General features: G+C 43.2%; 1 protein-coding gene across 3 annotated transcripts in view; it reads right to left on the bottom strand.

The window, feature by feature from the left end:
* Positions 1 to 25,019, bottom strand: part of PPARGC1A (PPARG coactivator 1 alpha) — a 361,421-nt gene that overhangs the window by 56,733 nt on the left and 279,669 nt on the right. For 2 of the 3 annotated variants that reach the window (XM_035324741.1, XM_035324744.1), the window contains exon 2: positions 7,977 to 8,156. In XM_035324741.1, the coding sequence (XP_035180632.1) occupies positions 7,977 to 8,156 (180 nt within the window). Of the gene's footprint in view, positions 1 to 7,976; positions 8,157 to 13,261; positions 13,525 to 25,019 lie in introns of those variants that run through there. The other variant, XM_035324742.1, reaches the window with a different exon arrangement.

Genomic DNA, 25,019 nt, shown 5'->3' with positions numbered 1-25,019 from the left:
GAAAAGAAAAGAAAAGAAAAGAAAAGAAAAGAAAAGAAAAGAAAAGAGGTTACACTAGAAATAAAACCATTAAGGGAAATAAATTTAACAGTTTGGCCAATTAGCATTTCTCTAAGAAAGGCAAACTTTCTGCTGCTGTTGTTAAGTGAATGGGGAGGCAAAACCCAGAAGTCTTATCAGAAATATTTACTTCACACTAGCAGTGACTCAGTGAATGTTTTTCCAACAAAAGGCAGAACCACCGTCCCACTTTTTTGTGACCCTCTCTGCAGTTCTAGGGAGAAAATATTTAGTTGAACATTATCGTAAGCTAGAATATGGCTCTATTTATGTGACAAGTTGACAACATACAATTTCATGCTTGTTGAACTGATCTGTGTTATATATTCACTGCGAATATTATGAAGCCTCACCATTATAAATATGAAACAGTATACATTTATTCAAAATAACTCCTGCAGTAGCAATTTATAGCTCGGTTGTTTGCGTGCTTATGAAGTCCAAATGCCACCTTAAGAAGCTGCATCTCACTAAAACAGATGTGGAGTGTGACTGTGACCAAAGTGGATTTAAGATGACCTCTGTGAAAGGAGGCTATTACATTTTTGTCTGTATGGCAGCTGACACCAGTTTGTATTTAGATATGTAGCCAGTGGGAACACAGTGTAACACAGTGTCCTGAAGGGCTCATTTTAACATGGGCCAAGACATTCGTCTAATGACCTAATTAGCTTACTACTGTTCTGCTGAGTGCTATTCCTCCCTCCTGCAAAAAGGACAGGTACTCGGCTGAGTAGCGACACGGTGAGCATCTTAAGCCTTGGCTGCTGCAGGTGAAATCCTGGCAGAGGAGTGAAATATCTCCTTAATGGGACTGTGAAGCAGATCAGCTGCATTTTCTTGATCACACGCCTGGGGAATGGTGTTGGTGGCCTCATACATCAAACAATAAGCTCTCAAAGCAATTGTTTTTTTGTTCATTTGGGAGTTCTTTCCTGCCTGAAGGTTTCAACCAATGTGTGAGGTTCCTTCATCAAAACGGAGGCGAGTTTAGCCAGTCTCCAATGTGTCCAACTGGGAAAGGAAACGGAGAAGCAGCACACCTCACTCACACTCAGTACAGGGCATTTGCATAAATTCTTCCCAATTACACAGCAGCTGGTTTGAGTAAAATAAATTCCACTTAGTGCTTGAGCGTTTTTAAATGTCAGCATAGCCAGCCGTGGACTATAGTTTACATACGCCTTCCACACAGATGTAATGCTATTCGGCTGGGCTCCTATTTAGAAGGTGCAGAAATGTGAGTCAGGGCAGAGGCATTTGAAAAGGTACCGCAGTCAAATGTGTAAGAAACTTGACACGGCTCTATTAGGAATATAAACATTCTTGTTCTTTTGCCCAGTCTCTGATATTTTCTTCCATCGGAATTGAAGGTCTTTCTCCCAGTCGCAAGAAGGGGTTTTATGATGCATTGTTACCTTTTATTGTTCTTATAAAGTTTCCTATGCCAAATCTGCATCTTTTTGCCTTTACGTTTATTGCTGTGTTAAACCTACAGTGTTGTCTGTTTCCCTACTAAATCTATCCTGTAACCACATACTGTACATTCATTTCTCTAGGACCTCAGTAGCTCTTATCTGTTTGCTTTTATGATCTCTTATGAACTGCTAGGAATAGCAATTTGCAGCGCTGTTTGTAAAGTCATCTCGGTCTGAACTCAGCCTTCCCCTTTTCTGTCATACAGCGGTACTCTCTGCAGTGAAATCCCATTTGCCAGAGAAGAATTTCATTACAGGATGCACTTCAGAGGGACACGAGTTCCTAAGTATCCTGTATGTGCTTATCATGTAAAGCATTTAACGTGTGTTAATCGGAATTGCAAAACGCTGCTCGTTAGAGCAGCAGCCCACATGTTGATCAGGTCCTGTGTTACCTTCCGACTCACTGATACGTTGCCTGCTCCACGGTACCGCCCAGAGCTATTCGGTTTCTGCTCTCTAAGGCCTCAGACATGCTGCTATGCTGTTCACACAATCTCAGTTCTTTTAAGCACTTTGATAAGCTTTATTCTGCCATTATACCATCTAGAACATTAAACACAATGTTTAAGTTCTATGTTAAATCACAATCAGTTCCTATTAACTGTTCTGAGCTCCTCATTTTTATCAACAGTTACTTTATTAAATCCTTAATAATATAGATGGAATAGTTAGTTAATTTGTGTGTTGAGCCATGGATGTTAATTTGTAAACATAATAACATACTGCAATCATTTGCATAATAGCATTTTAATCTTTTTAGTAAAAGCTGTAATTCCCTACAAAGTACGCTGCAGTAGAAACTAAGTGACTATTGGTAATAATAAAAAAGGCCTTAAAATTCTGATCCTATTATAGTGTTGGAACATACCCAAACTGCTACCATAATCTCTGAAATGTTACTGTTCTCTGATTTAGGTGTCTGTGTCAAGAATAAAAATGAAGTATAACTGGTAGCAGTAGACTATTTCCTAAATGTAATTTAGTATTCACTAAGCACCAGCACTTTGCAAATAGCTCTGAGGCTTTCCTTCAAAGTTCAGAGCTCTAGTTATGCATATTGTGTGAGGTACACCATGCAGCTCACCTCTAGACTTTGTTGTGCTGAATAGATGGCTATGATAAATCATGCTGATTTGGCACTGAAGGGCATCAGCCATCAAGGATTTGACTACTATGTCTTTTTTTTCCCCGAGATTATATCTCCTTGAACTGCCTGCCCTGGGCTACTAGTTTTGGAGAAAATTAAAAAGTGTAAAAAAATGCTAGGAGAGGCCAGTACAGAAAATCTATATAGGCTCGGTTCTCTGAAAACCCATTAACACCAGTCACAAGACTGGCAAAGAAAACATTGGTGGTTGTTTAAAAGTCAGGCCAAGTCATTTTACGCAAGATCTGGTAATTCATTAATCAATCTGGCTGCAAACCTTGAATGAATAACCTGAAATAGTAAAAGAGACTGGCAGCCCCACAGAATATTAGAGAGTCTACGATTAGAACCAATGCAAATTACCCTGGTGGAGTTTAAGGCTCCCCTCTACCTTCATTATCTTCCTGATGCAAACCCTTCCAAATATACAAGAAATCATTTTTCCCCGTGCATTTCCCTGCTGCCAGGAGTTAAAGAGTATACATTTCATTGTGAATCTCCTTCTCTCCCCACATTCTCATTGCTTGCAGTACAGCATCTTTTGGCAGCCTACAATAAAGCATAGTAGTCTATTTAGGCTTTCCAAAAACACCGCACATAGCATGGTCTTGAAAAGTAACCTGGGCTACACCTACGCAAAACAATTTAAAATAAAGTCATCAAATATGTTGAGCGTCTCTCTGGAATTGAGAATTATGTAAATAACCGAAATCCATAGACAGGCAGGCAATTCATGTTTTCTGAAGTCTCCTTAAAGGCTAAAAAAGTGTTTTGTCAAGTATGAGACCACCACACTTACAAATCGGTATGATTTTACGCAAGTTCATTACACTTTAATAAGCCATTGCCTATCTATAGGCTGCCTTTTCTCTTTACCTTAATTGAGCTATTTATAAGTAAGGCCAACAAAGAGATATATTCACTGTAGATACCTTCTCCCTCCATAATGCTCGGCACGATTCATAAATAATTTTAAATATGACTAACCTTCCATGACAGGGTATGGTATATTTGAAGAAGCCTCAGGGGACAACAGTTTTTGTAACCAAAAAGCCTTCTTATTCATGTCACATCAAGTTCTACCGTTATTCACGTGTTCACATAGCATTGGCTTGGAGAACGGAAACCTCATTATTTTGATTTTCTAAAAGAAACTAGATCAATTTTTTACAAATACATTTTTTTAAAGGCTGGTTCTTTGTAAAAGCAAATAATGGAAGGGAACAATGCAGTGAAACATCTAAATAACCCATCTTAGGTGGCTTGTTAACTATTTAGTTGCACGAACTTGTGTCAATAGACAGCAGCCTTAGGGGTAAGAACTTATTCATTTTATCTTTCCAGTAGTCAGAACAGCAGTCAAAGAAAACCAGGGGAAAAAGAGAAGTTATCAAGCTGTGAACAGAAAGAAATCAGCTAATTGATAATATGCGTACACACAGACATTGGTAAGAAAAAGACAAGCTTGGTTCAGGATCTGTTATACTGCCATGTGAGCAGAATAATGCAGCAATGAATTAGGTACTTCTGCAAGATACTGGTGTGCTTTAGTACTAGAGTGAAGGCCAATATCTCATCACACCTAAGCTGATGGGAGCAGGGACTTATACTCAACAGTTACACGCTATCTAGACTAATTGAACCTTTATCTCATTTGGCTCCTAGTTGCTACCATAACTATTAATAATTCGTCATCCATGAGACTTCCAGTGCTACTGGAATTGCCTAAGCTTGTGGGTGCTCAGCTCAGGCGAGCTTCCAGGAACATGATTTGCAGAAAGCCTGAAAATTCCCTTTCTGAAATAAAATCTTTTCTTAAAAAAAATAAAAAATAAAAAAAAAATTAAAAAAAAATGAAAAAGTGCACCAGCTTGAGACAGCCAGGAACTTTTTAAAAGGATTTTTCAACACAGGCCCTGACCTAGTCAAAGGCAGATGTAATGCATTTGTAACTTAAAGGACAGTGCACTTCATTCAAGGTTAGATTTTGCAATTAACACTACCTGGCTTGTGCAATTAACACTGTAGTTGTGCTTCTCAATATTGTTTGCCATTCCTGTTCTTTCCCTTCCAGCCCGAAGAGACTGTATTTCTATTTTGATATGACTAGGCCTCATCTGGAAGCTTAACTTATATAAAACTTATTACTCCCATGATGATATGAGAGTTAAAAAAAAAAAAAAAAGTTTTTTTTCTTTAAAAAGAAAAGCCAATGTGGATCAATATGGAAAAATCCAGAGATTACCAAATGGGAAACTGTGTAAAACTTCCATTCTCTGTGCTAAAACAAATAGTTCCTCACAGAGTATCTGAGATAATCTCTGGAGAAAGAACACATCTTCTTCTGTTCTTGAGCACCCCCAGTCGTCACATTACAGAGCGGCAGAGAGGAGAAATAGTGCTATGTATCCAGCTGCACAATGGAGACTGGGGACAGGGTTAATGGATGGGAAGAAAGAATAACTGTTTCCTTCCCATCTTCCTAGGCCAAGCAACCAAGAAATGGAAATAAAACACGCTATGAAACTGAAAATAGTCTTGTCTTAGCACTGCAGCATTGCAAGATGCTATTAGAGAACAGTTTGTCCCTACAGGTAAGCTTGGGCCCATCTGTGCTGTCAGAGACAGCGGTGCATCCTCTAGCTGAAGTCAGGAAGTGCTAGGGAAGGCAGGCATTTGCATAGAGGACAGCAGAATTTGTCCGATAGGAAAGAAGTAACATTTCACTTCCGAACCATTATTTCTGACTATAAGTTGCTGCCTATATGCATCCCCCCAGCTGCATGCCACTGATTTCTCCACACTGGATTTTCAGATGCACGCAGGCCCACAAGGCTCCTGTAAGGACCAGTACCTCTGTGTCACGGTGTCCAACAAGGTTATGTACCAACCTGTACGCCTGTCTTGCTGTTTGCAACACACTTTGATTTCAGAACTGAAGCTGCCTGACTTAGGAAGTGACAACTGTTATCCAATTGCTAACCTTACATTTTGAAAGTCTGTATCTTTCCCTGATTCTTCCAAAAGAAAAATGCCTCTTCATGTGGCTTTTCATAAATGAGGAAAAATACATATACATTATTAAAAAGCAAACCCACTCTCACCCAGTGTTAATTCTGATACCAGCTGCAAATGTGTTACCTGCCCCTTGCCTCCCTGCTGCTGACACCAAAAATTTACAAACAGACCAGCTGTACCTTGCGTGAGGGGTGCAACTGAAATCCAAGCACACGACACAGCTTTGCAAAATGTGTCGTGGGACATTACAAAACTACTGAAAAAATGAGGGTCTAAGAACAGGGTTGATTTCATTCTGATTTGAATAAAATTAATCCCAAACTACTTGGATGTAAATGACAGAAAGATTGAACAGAGAGGGCCAGCTTCTGCTATCAGTTACGCTGATAAATATAAATCCTGAGTAACCTTATCAGCATCAGGGAGATCACTGTGCGTTTATAGCTGTATACAAAAAAGAAGAATTTCATTCAGGACATCTTAGGCAAGCTATATTTTACCTTCAAAAGCATTTTGCTATACTGTGGCAGTTAATCTTTTCCAGCTATTAAGCTCCAGAGTGATCATTCGGGGCTTCCCCCAGCAAGCGGGGCCGGCCGTAGTTCCTGGAGCTGCCGAGGCCACGTGAGAGGCGGCACCAACAGCTTACTGTTGCACAAGGTCTTCCTGCCAGCTAATCAATTTATTGTCCAATTTCCCGGTCCGTGGACAATCTATTGCATTCTCTATCATCGCAGAGGGAAGGTGGCTAGGGTTCGGGGGGGCACAGCAGCCCCATCACTATGGGGTGGAGAATCATGAAGGTTTTACACAACAAAAGAAAGAAGACTGGAGACAGAGATAAAGAGACTGCGGCCCTCCTCTTGTACAGCTTGAACCCCAAGGCAGTATTTTAAAGAAAACATTTAAGTCTCTCCTACCACCCTTCAACTTTTACTTTCAGACCGCTCTCTGCCAGGAGATCTATGAAACATCCCAAATGATGAGCTGGTTCCTGAGCGATAACACAACCATCAGCCCTCACTGCCTTGCCTGCTATATCCACCCATTTCCCCTCCTATACTCAACCTATGAGGACCTTTCAATCTGTGTGCAAAGTGCTCTGAGAGGAGCTTTCTGATTGTGCTGGGTCTGGCTGGGATGTTAACTTTCCCTGCAGCAGCCCATACAGTGCTGCGCTCTGCACTTGTAGCTAGAACAGCAGTGGTATCACACCGGTGTTGTGTCTGCTGCTGAGAAGTGCTGGCACAGCATCAGGACTCTCTCTGACCCTCCTAGGGGGTGGGCAAAAAGTGAGAAAGAAACATCACCAGGGCAGCTGACCTAAACCAACCAAAGGGATATTCCATACCATATGATGTCACACTCAGCAATAAAAGGTGGAAAAAGGAAGAAGAGGGGAGGGGTGGGCTCTCGTTGCGAAAACGTCTGTCCTCCTCCTGAACACCAGCTACGTGCGTTGAGGCCCTGCTTCAAGGACGTGGTCAAGCATCGCTCATTTGTGGGAAGTAGAGAGTAATTTCTTTCCTCTGCACTTCCACATAGCCTTTACTTGTTTTGTTTAGTTATTCCCTTTCCCCCTCCCTTTTCCCCTTTCCCTTTTTTCCCTTTAGTTGAATTGTTTAATTAATAATAATATTTCCTTAATTATATATATATATATATATTTTTTTTTTTTTTTCCCCTCTTTAATTAAATCATCCTTATCTCAGCCCGTGAGTTGTTCTTTCCTTTACTTCTTCCCCTCCTCATCTGAGGAGGGGGAGTGAGAGAGCGGTTGTGGTGTTCAACTGCCTAGCAGTAAAACCACCACACTGATACAGTAAAGCCTTTTACGAAAGAGGCACCAGCTCCAGCTCTCCATCGGCTGGCTGCTGCGCTGCACTCCGCTCCTTTCCAGGGACTGCAAGAGGAAGACAGCAAACAGGTTTCAACTTTTGGTTTTCCTCATAGCTGACAATTGTGCAACTCCCTGTCGTTACGCCACAGCACAGCGTACTCAAGGCACTCTTCAGCCGTTTCCTTTCAGAAATCAAAACTTCCATTTAATTCTTTTCAAGGCTTTTTTTTCCCCCTCTCTCCAGATCACAGGCCTGCTTTTGATCATGAGGATTAAAGGCGCCAGGCAGAACCTGTAATGCACATCATCACGTTTGCTGTCTCTCAACGGGAGAAAAATAGTAAACCCGTTGTCCACCAGGCTTAAAAAAAAGAAAGAAAGGAAAAAAAAGCAAGCAAATGCCTTGCAGCGTGCACTTGAATAGCCTTACCTCGAATATATTGGCGGGTTCATTGCTGTACTGGTTGGAGATGATCTCTGACTGGTCGCTGTACCACTTGAGCCCCCCCAGAAAGCTGTCCGTGTCCAGGTCGTTCACGTCTAGTTCGGAGAGGTCAAGTTCTGGGAGATCTGGGCAAAGAGGCTGGTCTTCGCCAACCAGAGCAGCACACTGCAGGAAACAGCAATGCATAAAGAGTTTCATTAATTGCCAGGAATCTATTAACTTTAATATCATGTGATAAGAACTAAGCCTCGATTAAGCTATGGCACGGGGTCACTAGAATTGTTTTCTGAAAAAAGACAACAAACCACTATTAGATCCTTGTTAGCCTTGCACAGGTATTCAAAGAAGAGGGGGAAATAGGAGGACGTAAGCTGCCTTCTCTAACATGTCTCTGTACAGTAGCAATCATTTTCCTTCTCCCTATCCTCTTTGACAACAACAGTGTCCAAAGGTTTATAAAATCCAATAGCAGAGGCCAAAGCACGGCCTTATTCTTCGGCTGCTTCAGAGCGAACCGGTGCAGGTACAAGTTACAGCTGAATACCTCTGGGCAAGGTCTTTCCTGCATTTCCTGATGCGTTCAGGTTAAAGATGCACAGCCTGTTCCAGCCTCCAGGCCTGGAGGCGAGCTCAAGCTGGACATACTCACACTCTCGCTTCTGCAGATCATACCACAGTCCTTGAGGTCAGCCGTGATGATGGCCACCCAATGGGCATGACAAAGTAGGGGCAGCGATGCTGCTGCACGGCTTCCCCAGCAGGCTAAAAGATGCACAGAGCACGACTACTGGGTACGCAGCAGGGTCCTGGCCACTGAAGTGTGCTCTGAAACACCCCTATATTTACGTCAGGGTGACAGGCACAGTCAGTTCTTGGAGCCTTTCACCTGCTTCGCACACTACCTTTTCTCCATATGGCAAGTACATGCATTGTCCCAGGTCTAGAGCTTCCACCCAGCCCCATAATTGTCCCCAGACAGTGGCTGCTGTGACAGAACACAATGGCTTTTTTTCCTCTGGCAGCCCAGTAGCATGCTACTTCTGACTCGGTAACCCTAATGGAGAGGGTCTGTGAAACACTTTGATTTAGGTAGGAAACAAAGTCTGATCTGCACAGACACTCTTCAGCAGTGCTACATGTTTTTGTCTCCGTGACTTGTGAACAGAGCAGTGATAAATACAAATAAACCCGGAATAAGTATCCTTTTATATGCTAGTATGAAGCTGATACAGTACTGACTTACTAAGCAAGAAAACCATTAATACCATCCACTTTAGCATGGCAATTGAAACCCACCAAACCCAACTCTCAGTTATGGAACACGCACAGTAACAGCTTGGCGAGTAACGGAGCCCCGTACGTCAATGCTGCTGGATGAAGCAACTCCTCCTGCGCTGTACCATGTACCCTTGGGACCCATCCCCAAGCATCTACATGGGCACGGTGCCAAACACCCTTATGTTCCTGAAAGCCGCCAAGGCGCCAGGCACTGAATGGTTAAAGCATAAATGTGCTGTGTCTCAGGGCTTCCACACTGAGTATTTCTCACCCCGTGTTTAGGGTGGCCAAGAGCCTACCCAGACAGCAGGTCCTCCTCTACTCCCGTCAGCCGACTGGGTGGCTTGAGCGATTTCCCAACCTGTGTTTGGATTGAAGTCAACCCAGAAAACGCCGCTCTCTGGAGAGGCAGTAACACCGTGTCCACTGATGCGAATTGCTCAATACTTGGTTATGTCACTCTTGAAGGACCGCCTTTCACGAGCACGCAAGCAGGAGCTGCTGAAGGTGAATTTCATTGAGGTTTTGTCTTCGGGAGCCTCGGTATGCCCACAGCGCACGGGCTGCATGCAGCGGCGCAGCCACCAGCGACGATTTTGTCTGTTGGCACAAGGGCTCGGTGCAGCTGGCGCGAGCTTTTATTCAGTGGACAACTTTTACGTCTACCAGGACACTATGAGGTAGTCACGTAACAGGCCAAGGGGCAAGGCAGGTTGCAAAATGAGGCTCTGAAATAGCACTTGTTCCAATTTCCATTACTTAAGGGGCTGCAGAACTTTATGAAGTCAAAACCTCACTTAGGTCATTTTTACTGCACACCGTTTTTTTTTTTTAGTATTATTTTGGACGTAGAAGAAAACAAAGAAAAAATTAAAGAGTTCCCTCTTCTTTAATGCTAGACATAACCTTCCAGAAGCAATCTTATAATGCAGAGATGACCTTTTTTGATGCTTGGCTGAAATCTCTGATCTCATTAAAGGATAATCTAGTTTTTGACTGAAAAGGTAGCTTCTCAGCATCATTCTCAGGTTTGTGTTGTGGAGGTCAGTAGCTTATAACTGATGCTGTAGACTTGTAAAGTATCCTGCTGATCTGTTTCTGCTTTCGTTTGTAAAAATAGCTTCAGTCTGTGAACTTAAAGATTTACTTAAAGATTTTAACTCTTGGTAATATGCATTTTCAAATTCCTACGATGGGCTTTTGAAGAACATAAACGATTGTATTTTTAAAAAAAAAATAAATCCTCATCACAGCTTTCTTTTGCCTGTAATGACTGCAATGTCACTTAAAAAATGTAATTGCTGAAATGAAGTATATATGCTCTTGCCGATGTTGACATGATAATAAAATCTATGTTTCTGAATATGACATTACGCTTCTAATCTGAGACACATTACTAGCAAGTGTTCCTGTTATTAATTTATATTTGGCCTTTGGATGATGCCAGGTTTAACACTCCAAGTCCTAAAACTGTCCTCATCTGACATGCTGATATTTACTGTTTGCCTATACATCTGTAACAGGTGCACCTGCATTGCTATGATACATTTTACCCTCTTCCCACCCTTATTTGATATAATAGTTACTCCATAACTGTGGCCTTAATTTCGTAGTATCGTTCAGAAAGATAAAGCAGTCACTAAACACAAAAGGCTAATTGCTGTGCGTTATTTCACTCCAACAGACTTTTTTTTTTCTCTTAGTTCAGGCGCAAACAATAAATTAGCTTAACTGCACTGATGATAATGAATCATTATAATTAAGTATAATTCTCCATTAACCTTTTGAATGTTTTTGTGCCTCTGAAGGTAAATCAAAAAAAAAAAAAAAAAAAAAAGAAGAAGAAAAGAAGAAGAGTGGACTTGTGCCACATTAATTATATTAATGAAAAACTAATCTTTGTTTTGTTTTTAACAAGTTTTTCAAAGAGCCAAGGGGCGAACCCAGGAAAGACAGACCTGACAGAATGTGTGTCATGTGGGTTCTCTCTATCAATCCTCGCAACCTTACTGTACATCACCTTCATTAAACTGTGAAACACTGGGGACGCTGATCAGCTACAGTGATGCAGGCCTTTATTAAGCAACACGCCATCCTGTCATTATGTGAGCAAGATTCTAATACATTTTAAGTTGACAGCAAACATTAATGATTCAAAAAATGAAGGCTGCCTCCGGTACCTGCCGCCTGCAATATTTGAGATCGGTAAAGGTGATCCCCAGAGCCAGCGCAGCAGGCAGGCACTCCTGTGCTGCTCCAGAAAGTGCAGTGCAGGAGCACGTTGGTAAAATCCTACCAATAGTTAATCCATCCACCGCACAATTAATATTAAGATCAACCCTTCCCCCCCCCCCCCTTTTCTTTTTCCCTCCGCACTATGAAGAAGTCATTGACATAAATTATCCATTCTGTTTCTAGCTTGAAATTACTGCAGGAACTCTAGTGATTAAAATAAATCTTCAATATTTCCATATAACTGGTTCCTCAATCAGCTCCTAGCAGCATTAGGAATAATACATGATGGAAAAATGAAGCTCCAGCAGCTGAGACCCATGCTACAAGCCAGACAACAACCCACAGGATACTCCAGCTACTCAGAAACAATTAGGACTTTGGAGCCAGAAAGTCATCCACTTACAGCCTTGACTCATAATAGCTACAGGACATATGAATTATCCATATCTATTCCACTTTACCAAGGAATCAAAACAAGATAAGAGCAATTACAATATGCAAACAGAAATCAGCGGATACAATGGCAAGCTGCAAATATTTAAAACTCGACAAAAAGACTTAAGGACCCACATGCATGCTCTGCCAGATAGGGAAACCGCACAGGAGAACGCTGCAATGTTTTTACTTCAGATGGGTATCTCTGCATGGACATCTTATTTAAAAGGCATCACACGTAACCTTTTTCTCCCTCCCCTGTTGCCTGAGGGGAGCGTTTTAAGCACTTATTCCAAGCTCGCAGCCAGGGGGTTAGCTCCTTCCAGCAGGTCTGTGCTCTGGCTTCCTCTCGACGGGCTCCACAGAAAGTTTGCCTTGCTGCCCAAGTTGCCCGAACTTTGAGGTAAGGCTCCCTTCTGCCGAATCCAAACGCGCAGATATCCTCACGCCTCACTTTATACTCCAGAGATTACCAGGGAGCTGCTTGCCTTTTCTTTTCCTTTTTTTTTTTTTCTTTCCTCCTTTATGAATTGTAGCCAGCAGAAGCTGTGGGTTTGATGTATTGCCGTCTATTTTTACACAAGCAGCAGCGGCGGCGGTGGCAGCAGCAGCAGCAGCAGTTCGCACAGTCCTGCATAAACTCTATTCTCACGGTTCATCCTCTTGTCTCTGTCGTGCAGTGGCATTTAACCGTTTGTTGGACTACTTGGGCCGGCCGAGAGCCCTGCTCTACAGGACATTAGCTACAGGATAATCATTCCAAGACAAAAGAAGCAGGGCAGCGTCTACTTCCAGAAATCTCTCTTAAAAGCATCTAAAGCAAAACCCCAGGGTGTTCATTCCTGTGGGGGGGGGGTTCAATTCTGCAGCTGACAAACAAGGAGGAAACCTGCCACAGAGCAGAGTGAAACGAGCAAGGAAAATAGGAAGCCACTGGTTAATTTAACTTCTTCTTCCCCCCTTTTTTTTTTTTTTTGGAAAAAGAAACGTTAACCTTATTCTAAATAAACATGGCATTTTTCCAACCAGGCCACTAAACGCCACTGGAAAGACTTCAGACACTGATTCATATCAATATCTTGGAGCATAAATATTGCATATGACGGGGGAGAGCGAGCCAGAGGCACATGCAAATAGTTTCCAACTGCAGGAGATACCGATGACAGGAGCTAAGCTTTGATTTGCTCAAGGCACCGCGGAGTAACCTTAAAATAGCAAACTTACAGGAGTTGAGATAAGGCTCGGACTCGCTCGCAAAGTCCGCCGGCCGGCCCGTTGTGCCGGCTCCCCGCCGAGGGGAGCCCCCCGCGCCCCCCGCTCACCTCGATGTCACTCCATGCAGAGTCCTGGCTGCACATGTCCCACGCCATCCAGCTCCCGGACCGCAGCGGCGCCGCTCGCGAACTACAACCCCGAGCCGGGCAGGGAGCACAGGCGCATGCAGGCGACGAGCCCCTCTCTGAGCGTGAACCGAAGGCACCTGTCTTACTACTGCTCCCCGTCACATGACAAAGCTATTAAAAAGTAGGCTGGGCTGTCACTCATCCTGCCTTCTTGTGCCGCCGCTCCAGCCGTGACGTCGCGCAGAGGCAGACCCAGGCGGAGGCGAAGTAAATCTTCCTAAAAGCCACTCAGACCTTTGAGGCTCCAGCACCACGCTGTGATTAAAATCGCATCGCCGCGCCACACCCCCGGAATTGTGCCGCTGCCTGCCATGCAACAGCTCCCGTCCCTCGCCGCCTGCCTCTTTTAAAATTTCTCCCCCCAGACCCCCCTCCCCCCTTTTTTCTTTCGGCCAAAGCAAACAATGTGCAGAGCCGTATTTATGACAAAGTAAAGAAACTCAGAGGCGAGCTGCAGCACGTGCGCCCTGAGCAGCCTCCAGCCTCTCCGTGCGGCCACCGCGGCGCGCTTCAATCCGGGGATGCGAGCCTGGAGTTGGGCAAAAGTTACGGCATGGGATGGCGTTTTTATCACTCGGGGATTTTACACCTGGCAAAGTTAATTACTCACTGACAACTGCAACCAGAGTTAGTTTTTGTACCAGCAAACGCATTGGCAAAAAAAAAAAACAAAAACTATTTCCCAGGGATGGATTAAGTATCGGTAAAAGCCAGTCCTGCAGTTACCTCACCCGCGACAGCAAGGGAGCCAGGTCCCTTTTTCCAGCTAAATTACAGCATTTCTCAGCTGCTCTTTAGTCATTTCTGTGTCTCAGTGCACGAAACCAGTGTTATGACATGCAACTGCCCCCGTCCTGCCCGGGACCTCGCGGATTCCTGCCTGCGCTTTCCTATAAGCACCCATGCGTCAGCCTCGCCTCCGGGCGCATTTCAGTATATACACCACGCACCCACCCCTCTGACCTGGGCCAAGCGTTTTCTCTTTGGGAACACACACAAAAAAAGCCCTTGTCACGTGAAAACACAGACCTGCCATTAACAGGAGGGTTTCTTGGTTTGAGCCCTTTGCAGCTCGCTTGCTGAGACAACAGGGGCTGCTGCAGGTGCAACTGGTTTATGGTGGCACCGTCCACTGAATACATAACAAACCCAAGGTACCAAATATACCTGCAAAACACCTCCCACATCAGGAAAAACAAATAAACAAAGGTCTTGTTTAACTAGCCCCACCTGCCTCCTTGTTTTCTGGAGTTGTATTTTTTTAATTAGCTGGGTTCAAAAGTCTTGTAGAAATGTAAGCACTGGATCCATCACGCTGGGCTCCCAGTCAAAGTCACCAAACGATAATTGATCATCCTCCTTGTCATGAAATATTCATTTTCATTGTTATTTGCAAACTTGAGCATTCTAAAGGCTAAATGAATTCAATTATCATACCAGGCTACGACAATTTCGCTGAGAGAAAAAATAAATAAAAAGAACAGTTCTTGAAATAGCCTTTTTCCCACAGATATTAAAAACTTCAGAAATTGTTGTAAGTCTCAGATATATTCTTGGCTTATTTGTGTTCCCTTGTAATTCATTATTGCCAGTTTTCCCTGCTTGTGCTTAAGTTGCAAATCACATCACACTGTCATATTTTCACCAAGCACAGATGACAAAAATGGCATTGTTTTTACTTTACTTAATTAAAAAAAGCCACAGCAAAATACCGAATGACTACAGAAAGCCTTTCCTACGAATGATTAAATTAACGGCATTGCTTTGCTCTTGCGACTAAAAAAACCTAATTTCCTTCCCAATTATATGCTGATTTAATGATAAAACTGCAGTAAATTATTAAGATCTGGGGCAAAGGTGAGTACCTCTACCCTCCGAACAGTCAGCTGTGAAATAATGCTGGGCACCTGCCCGCCTGAAGTGCAGTCAGTTCTTATTAATTATTATCTGTGGATCCATGGCTGGTGGAATATTCTCCTTCAATACCTACTTATAATTGTGTTCATTGACTGTGCCGAATCCATCATCTTTTTTTTTTTTTTTGAAGTTTTCATTCACACCTTTTATAGAAATGTATTTACACTGGAACATTTTATATTGCTGTTTTGGATATTTTGACCTGCTCATGTTGTTTCTATTTTCTACATTTCCACTTCACTGCTTTCCCTTCAAATTAGCAAGTTAACTGATAAATATAAACTGTAACCTTAGCAGTGCTCTCACCGTGCAAGCGTTAGAGATTGGAGAACTTTCTTGGTACATGGCAGGCAGAGCAAGCTATCTGTAATAACAACCGAGTCCTCCGGAGCTGTGCTACGGCCCCAGCCACGCCGTGGCTTGGACTTTGCTGGCAGCCCCAGTGCCACCTGGCAGGGATGCCAAGCACGATTCAGACTACAAAAGACCACGAGGTTTAAACAAGGGTTCCCCACAGCTCAGGAGGAATTCATTTATTTTTAACCAAACTGTCCGACCCATGCCATATATATAAATTTGCTCGCTAGGGCCTTTTTTCATGTTTTAATGTAGTGGGTTTTTTGAGCGTAGTGCATCTAGGAGGAGAAAAGAGGGGAAGGCAGTTGCAATGGGCTCGTAGCTTGGGAACTGCGCAGCCTCAGCACATGTAAATGAAGCCTGTGAAACACAGCCAGCACCTAAGCTTCCCTCCTCAAAGAAACCTTGTCTTCTGAAAAGTCCCCAGCAGCTTTAGCAGTACTCTTGCCCAGTGTTTTGACAACATGAAAGAATTGCACAAACGTCTTTTCTGGGGCAATATCTGAGTACGCACACACGATTTTGTTCCGTAACAAACACAAAGAGAACTCTCTTGTGGCTGGTGAAGTCTGCGGGTCCAGTTGACCCAACCTGTTCTGTCTAAACGCCTGCTGTAAAATCCCCCTCTTTCACCACATTTCCCTCTTTTCAGGTGACTCCATACCTAGTCTCAAAAATTTGCCGCTTTTTCTTCTTCTTCTTCAAAGGACATAATTCACGAATGCACTGGTGAGCCTTCCAACTGCACTGGGGCACAGACTCCCAGATCCTGAACCATGTTTTAACAGGACTGGAAGGCATGGCTCCTGGCAGCGACAGGGAAGAGGATTCAAGGACCAAAGTCTTTAAGCTCTCTTTTTCTTTGTCTTTTTCTTGGATTCAGCATTCATTCTGTCTCTTTCTCTTATTCTTTCACCCACCTTTTTTTTTTCTTTTTCCCATTTGTGGTCATTTTTGTTCCCTGTAACTTTGGTATCTCAGATATCTTAGGTATCTTGTAGCCCCCTGACTTTGAAATCCAAAACTGAGTCCCTTCATCACAACACCAACCAAGTTTCTTCCTTTGCTTCCAGGCTACGGTGCTTGCTGATTTTCAGCAAAGTTGGCTAATATCCAGTGGAGTAAGGGAAATCAAACTTGAATTAAAAAACAGCGTAGTTCAACCAGCAGAGGTTTGCAAACCAGCTCCCCCACCAGTGAAACCCCTTCCCCCCGACCCTCCACTTGTGAGCGTCCTTATAGCAGAAGCTAAGCCAACTGCGTAGATATAAAAGATCAAACCGCACTCCAAAGGTGTGTTAGTGTGAATGGTGTTCTATATAAAGTATATGTACCCTATTAATTTTTTATGAGAAATCTTCCTTCTGTGCAACTTTATTCTTATTTTTTCCACAGTCCTTCTGTATTTGTTTTCCATTCTGTTCTCTCTGTTCCACTTCCATCCTATTTGTTTTTTGTGTTTTTTTTTTTTTTTTTCCTTGTCAGTTTCTTTTCCTTATTTATCCAGCCCATCTTACCCAGAATATGCAGCCAGTAGCGCAGACCAGCATAAAAACTCCTTGAACTTCTGGGTTCACTGGTGCAGCAAGTTTACAATGGAGTAAGGCAGTGTGCCCTCTCCAACTTTGCTAGGGCAGTTATTATTATTACTATTATTTTCAGAGAGAAACCACGATGGTGCTCTGTACCAGCTCTCTGAAAGGCTCCAGAGATCGGGGCCAAATTAATTTCTGGCTGAGCTCTGGGCCACGGGCCACTGTCTGAGTAGCGGTACACTACCGAGTCCAAAATAACTTTCTCCGAACAGTGATGCGTTACTGACATTACTGACACCAGGGTGAATTTTGCCACATCTGCCTCCACATACTGAGGGCTCAAATAAACAGTGCTGGATGCCAATGGAAATTGCTCGCCTGTTCTCATGAGGATGGGCCTGACTGTGAATATTCACTATTCCTGCAGATCAGCTGATTATCAGCGGTAACCTGGCTTGCACACGTGCAACCCCTTGTAACTCAGTGCTTGTAAAACCTTCAGGAGTGCTGAAGTGCAGGAACATAGGTACCGACTGAAAGAAATCTTCCTAAATCTTCTCATACCTCCCTGAGCATTTCCCTCTTCATGAGCATATTTCACTTACTCATTACTAAAACAAGAAAGGCAAAGGCACTCCAGCTGATTACATAAAAAGTACATTTATCACTTGTTTCCCCCAACATTTGGAGCATATGTTCTCCAGGACCCACATTTTGTATGATTTGCAGGAAAATCCAGCTTGTCAGGCCTGTTAAAAGCAGCATGAACAATGTCTTTCACTCGGGTGTTACTGTTTCCCAGAGAGACTAATCTATAAAAGAGAATCTACATGGAAATTTATTGCCCCTATATGTTTGAGAAACGGAGCCATGAGAACCCATCAGTTTCCTGGGGAGGCTTTGCTGCAGTTTGAGGGCAGACACCCAACCAAGCAAAGGAGACAGATGCCTCTTTTGCAGCTCCTTGCACGTTTGCAGAGCCTCCTGCTCCTGCAGGCAGGACCCCACCAAGATTACAGACTGGTGCAGGTTTTGGTCATCTCTCTTTTACTCACCTTATTGCTGAGATTTCCTTGAAACAAGAGAAATCACGGAGTTCTTTTTTTCCTCTTTTGAGCCTTGGGAAGAGACCAAAAGCCCTCCCTGCCTACCTTGGATGCTCACACAGCCCATCAGGGGACGGGCAATTGTCTTCTCCAGCTGCAGCCACCAAGGGCAGAGCTTGTGAAAGCTTCAGGTATAAAGCCTGTACTTGTAAGTTTCCATAAGGCCCTGGAAAACCCCGCCCGGATTCTTCCTGTTAACCCTATTACCATCTACCTTGCATCATTTCCCTTGGGGCATCTAAAGTATTGCCCTGGAGCTCATTTCCCAGCTTGTTCATTGTTAAAACTGATCTCATTTTCACTAACTTTTTCTGAGCGGGATCTGCAGGACAATCCCAGGAACAATCACCGGGGACTCGATACCCTAGGGCGGGTGAAAGATTCCCCAGAGCGATTTGCTGAGAGCCAAGGCTGCTCCAGAGATACCATCTAAACTGCTCTCTGAAGTGACTTGTGAGGCTGCCATCCCGACAAGGTGTCCCAGCTGGAAGGGGAGCCGTGGTGTCCTGGCTGCCATGGTGCAGGAGAGCAAGCTCCTGGCCAGTTCCACTTTGTGGTGGGCTTGAAGGAAAAACAGAAGAAGAAATTCACCTACTTTCATAACACCTCCCATCAGTTCTCTAAAATGGCTGGGGAAGCAGTTGCAGTGGAGCGCACACAAGTCTGCAGCACAGCACTGGAGAGACGCTAACCTTTAAATACTCTGAAATCAAATCTTGTTTTACACAAAACTGCTATGGTAAAGTCGATGTGAATGAAGCACCTTTGAGTGAAGGAACAGAGGGAAAGGCAGTGGACAGCTTTAGTGCCTCCTAGCAATTTTTTTTAATAAACTGGAGATGACAGACAGCCTTACCAACACATCTCTCATCTTCAAATAAGACTTTCTTCAGACAGAGCTCAGTGGAACTGAGTCAGCCTTTTTTCTTGGGCCTAGCTCTCGGCATTTTTCATATTAAAACAAAGTATAATGCGGAAATAATTCTGAACGGTAGTCATCTGATCGGGTTTTACTAGCACGGGCCACAGACACACTCTGCTACAATCTCAGGCAAACAAAATAAAGGGAAGATATTACTCAAAAGAACTAGAGCTTTTTTTTTTTTCTTTAAAAAAAAAAAAAATCTCTGCCATGTCATGAGCCAAGTAACCCTTTCTCTGGGTCACGCTGGGCTGTGAAGGAAGGTGAGCTCCCAGGGAGCAGGCTGTAGGTAGGTACCAGCGCTGGGCGCCGTGGTGAGCACCACGCTGCTTGGCCTCGGGCAGCCCCGGAGCACAGCAATTGTTGCTGCCTCAGCTTCCCACAGCCCCTGCGCCCCATTTTCCCAAGTCAGTCAAGGACAGGCCAAGAGGAGATGGGGTCACCTCACTGCAACAGCCAACGCTCCTGAAGGATCAGCTTCGCTTGACCTCTTAACTAGTGGTTCCTGCCAGCCAACACTGAGCCCAGGGGTTATTTTTAGCCAGAAGTCTTCATGAATTGCAGTTAACTTGCAATATGCAAACTAGTGACTAGTGCTAGAGGAATCCCTATAGGTTTCATGGTTCCACTCTGTGCTCAAAAGTCCAATTATTCATTTTTCTTGGAGCTGCAATATTAATCTAAAAAAGTTGCACAAATGGCAAGAGATGTCATGCTGCCTCCATCCCCAGTTCAGAAAAGTGAAATAAAGGCAGATAAGCATTTAGCCCAGGGGTTATTAGCTGTACCAAATGCAGCTGTAAACCTTTGGAGGCTGACCCTCTGCTAGCAATGCTTTTGACGAGAAATTTGTCAGTTCTTCCACCTTTGACTCAGGGCCAAACAAACCAGGAAGGAAACAGAAGGGGAGAAATGCTAGCAATAAAAAGGTTTGGTCTGAATTACTATTTTATTTTAAATTATTTTAGTTTAGTTTAATTGTTTTATCCAGATCACCTACCTGCACAAGAAAACTCAGTAAATTATGGGAGTTAAAGAGGCTGGAACTGGTCACTGCTCCAAATCCCTTGGAAGGGAATGGGAATTCTTAAATGGGTTTAGGGAGGCTTTGACTCAGACCTTATCACAGAAGATGAGACCAGGACAGTTAAAAGCAGAAACTCCTCCACACATTTCCTCTGGTTTTCCTTTTGATACTGCTCAGGCTTCCCCAGCTTTTCCCTGTGAATGGAGCAGGGACGAAATGCTGAAATTGCATCTGCTATCACCATTTTGGATATCTTTGCTCCTGAGAAATTTAGTATTTGCCGAACATCATTTGCCCTGGGGCACTGGTTAGTCTCTTCATTATTTTATAAGTGGGTACCAGCGAAGATTCATACCTCTTCCCCAAAAGAGCTATGGCTGTACTTTCATTACTTTATGCCAATCAACAGATAAGGCAAGTTTGCTACTTTCATGTTTATCCCTGATGGATCTCTACCATCGTAAAATTCCCCGACAATCTGACACAACTAAACATTATTTGTAGTCTCTGCTCTGTCGAACTCCACATGCAGAATGGCAAGGCAGGGCCACGTATTTAAGCAGAGGCATTAGTGCAGCACTCCCACTAAAACAGAGACCTCCCCGCAGCGTACCTTTTCCCTTCTGTCCATTCCAGGCTTACCTGTCTTCTCTGAGGAACAAAGAACTAAGCAAAAATAGGAAACTGTCTGAATGGAAGATTATTTTAATTTCTGTTAAGAGTTGCTAAGCAAAAAAAAAACACTATGAAAAACCAGCAAACCAACACCAAAGAGCACTTCATCATCATATTATTACCAATTTATTAAACCAAGATCGCATACAATGGAGAAATGACTGTGACACCTCCCCTGGGGTTTTTGGGAGGTAGACCTCCAGCTGTTTCATTCTCACATGCAGTCCTGCTTACAAAGACATGGAAAAATCTTTGCACTTCAGCTCAATACAATGCAGTATCACAATGTTTGCAGATTTTCTTTAAGGCAGCATAGGCATTTTCAAAGCAAACCAGAGACAGACACTTTGGGGCGACTGGGCTACCACATTTAAAGTAGAGTGGGGCACCACATGGCAGTAGTTAATTTGTGTGTTGTTAATTTGTATCCCGGACAATGCTATAAATCGAAGCCTTGCTGACAATTCCTGCCCAGTAAACATGTTCAATCTCATCTCCCGTAAAAGGAGAGCAGGCGCTAAATAGCAACACATTTTGATTTTCATTTAGCCACTTTAATGATAGGTGATGTTAGCGGAAAAGATCATTTATCTTCAGATTTATTTTATATGAGATAAAAGGCCTTGCCAATTTTTTAAAATTCATTTACACAAGTGAATAAATCTTCCCAAACAATAAGTGGGAAAGTCATATTTCTTTAACTTTGCTAAAATCTGAAAATGCTGATCTGAGAGTGAAATAGACGGTACTGGCATTTTAATCAGAAATATAAAGGCTCCTCTTCTAAATAAGAGGCACGGCTTTACTTCAGAAAAAAAAATCTCTCTGATTTAGAGAACGGTCTTTTTTATGCATTTTGTCAAAAATCTCTGACAAATCAGGAGAGACACGTGCAATTTTTATATCACCTTCATTTTTAGATCAGTCTCAACATGAAGGCTACCTAAAAATAGACAGAACCTAACCTTTCAAATATCTATACTGCTGCATACCAGAAATGCGAGCTTTCAGTGCCTCTCATGGCTTTCAGAGCCTTGTGCTGTGCTTGCCTCCTCCTCGAGCACGTTGCCCCATGTTGCACGCTACGCCAAGGCACAAGAGGCGCCACTAGTCACAACGCACAGCGCGTTGCAATAAGTGATTCGCGTTAGTTCAGGACAGGCAGCAAGATCATCAAAAGCAGCCTTCCCTTTTTGCAGTGCTCTTTGAGTTTACCACAAACACTGGTGATACCGAACTTCACAAGGGAGGACGCGAAAATGCAGCTGTGCTGGCTGGCCCAGGAGCTCTGCTCAGAAAAGCAAGCTGTCTGTTTGCAGCGTACCCCTCCTAAAATATGAAGGGGAACAATGCGCTCTTTTGTCTTATTGTTTGCTACAGTGCTGGCGGACACTCTTCTAACCATTTAAAGATGAGGCTCTCCAACAGTGCCCCGAGCCCTGATTGACGGGTGTAGAGTTACAACCCGGTGGAATACACGGTAGCTATTTCTTTGCATTGCACTTTCTAAATTGTGATTCTGCTTGGCCTTAACAGCATAGGTCAAATTCATCCCGAGCACAATCCAAGTAACTTCAGATCAGTGGTACCTGAAAAATCAATAGCATTTAAGTTGATGAAGTTGTAGCAAGGATGATTCTGGCCCAGGCCATACACTCGCTTGCTTTTATGGTATATATTCTTCCCAGGGTATTATGCTCCAATGAATATATTTTTGTGCTTGCTATTGCTAAACACTCTGCTTATCAGGTTCTGAAGCCACACCATGAGTGGGTACAGGAGAAATCTGTACTAAACCAGGCTGTGGGCTGCCCTGGAGGCTTGTAGTGACTGTGACTTTTGCTTACATGCAATAGAAAATCACCCTTGTACCCGTCGTTAGCCAGCTACTCCCAGCAACAAGCTCGAAAGGACTTGTTCTTGTTTACTGTCGAGCTCCGCTCCAACAGAGTCAAAAGTTTATCAAGACGTTTTGCTCCGTCAAAAAATGAACAAAATAACTTACACTGATCTAACACTGAAACAAAGAAGCAACAGACTAAACGAGTTCTTTCAAAGAATTTTGGATGGAAAATGTCTTACCTGCTGACAGGGAGGCAAGAATAGCAAACAAAGGCATAGGAATAAAAACTATTCAATAAAATATCGATTTCATTATCAGCACCTATTCAACTTAATTTTCTTGGCATCCATATCCCTAATGCAGGTTCGTGATAGATCGTACAATCACTTTTTAATTAAGCCCTACTGTGCTTTGTATTAAGAACAAGGCAGTAGACATTATGGCACAATATATCTACCAAAATATTTAATGCTTATCCTTTTCATTTTGGTATTTAAAAGTTGTTCTCTTAGGAGGTGGTATCAGTATTTAACAACATTCTTGACAGCAAGTATAAAAAATAAAAAGCTTCATACTTAATCTAGCCATGTCAAAACTGAAACCCCTTAAAATAATTGCTTTCTGAATATATGGTATTTCCATTGAATTATTTTATTATTACCCAGCTTTCAACATCTTAAGATGCAAAACTTGTTCCATCTCTTACATACTGATGAGATAGACGTAGCACGAGGCTGGGAAACTGACGTTTGACCAATACAGTTGCATGGTATATGAACCAGATGTTACCGCTTTACAAGAGAGATTTAACAAGAAGCTGTGGAAGACCAGAAGCTTCCCGAGGTGGTAGGATTTTCTCTCTCCCCCTCCCTCTTTTTTCTCAAGCTCTCTTTCGGTATGTTGCAGCTCTGCTGCTTATGGTGGGGCAGATCCTGTACAAGAATCACAGCTTTTCTTCCAGTAGAGTACTGGCACTTTTCAGAGGGCAACATTCACTTTAATTACTAAAATGTACCCACCTTCTTCTTCCAAGGAAGAAAAGACTGTTGTTGCATATATAATGTGGCTTTAGTTTTTAATGCCAGAAATGAATCAGTAAACATAGCTACATTATGGTATACTATTTCTTATTCTGTACCCATAGTAACCAAATTAATCTCAAGGCACTGCTGGCATTAATTCAATCTGAAGCTCATACTTGGGATTTCACATAGGTGCCTTCACCCTATTCTTCTTCACGACTAATAAAATGTAAATATATGGCAATATATTTATTTCTGGTTCAGTTCAAGTTGAGGAGTGCAATACTTTGCAGAAACCTAATTAATATCAATCATACATTACAGCACTGAGTGGTTTAGTATACAAAAAAATGGTGCTAGCACATGAGGATGAAATAGATGACCCAAGAATTCCTTTCTAGTTGTAGCTTTTCTGTTTCCAGGATGGGGATGACCAGTTTTTCCTTATCCTTCAACGTCTATTACAAAAATCTGTCACGTACAGCCAAGAACTGCACTAAAAATATCACATCCCCTGAAGAAACAAGAGGAAGGAGACCTCGGAGCTGGAGATCCTGATGGTTCCCTCTGTCCCACCATGAGATGGGAGCACACTGGCAAAAAGCCGAGTCCCACGGTGCCCCAGGAGTGCTGCCTTCAGCATCCCCCACTGGTATGTTTTTTCCACTGCAACCTGTCAGCTCCCAGCCCTTCACAACATCCACTTGCTACTGAGAAGCCTTTGCCACAACCCAGCAATTACACCTGAACCGCTCAGGAGATGCAAGCAGCTCAACAGCCACGTCATGGCCATCCTACTCTAGACCACGACAAAAAGAAACACAGTTCATTCTCAGGGTTGAATTAGGGCAACCTGAGACCTCAGACATAGTACTAACCCAAAGTTACAAAACCTGCTGCACCTCCCATATTTGGGAAGGTCTCACAGCAAGTTTTGAGGGCAGTTTGCATTTTTTGGAGTCTTCTTTATCCAGCTGCTTGCATCCCCACTACACACTAGCGTCCTTGTGCAGTTTGGTGCTTTCACAGTTCCCACCTTCAATAAACCACTGCAGTAAGCCATGCCCAGATTGACCCAACCACTGCCACAGCGATAGGGCTGGGTTCTGTCATCCTTATTCATCACAGGCAGCAAGCAGTCCCAGAAAAACAGTGAGCTGACTTGAGGAGCAGAGGAGATACTTCTGGCTGAGCAGAGCGAAATGCACAGCCTTGAGGAGGAGCACCCACTGCTCTGCTCTGGGTTAAAGCTCCCGTCCCAGCCGTGGGGCAC

The sequence above is a fragment of the Oxyura jamaicensis genome, chromosome 4, assembly GCF_011077185.1.
Source record: "Oxyura jamaicensis isolate SHBP4307 breed ruddy duck chromosome 4, BPBGC_Ojam_1.0, whole genome shotgun sequence".
NCBI lineage: Eukaryota > Metazoa > Chordata > Aves > Anseriformes > Anatidae > Oxyura > Oxyura jamaicensis.
Note: the sequence above shows the minus strand (reverse complement) of the source record. Positions and strands in the feature narration are given on the sequence as shown.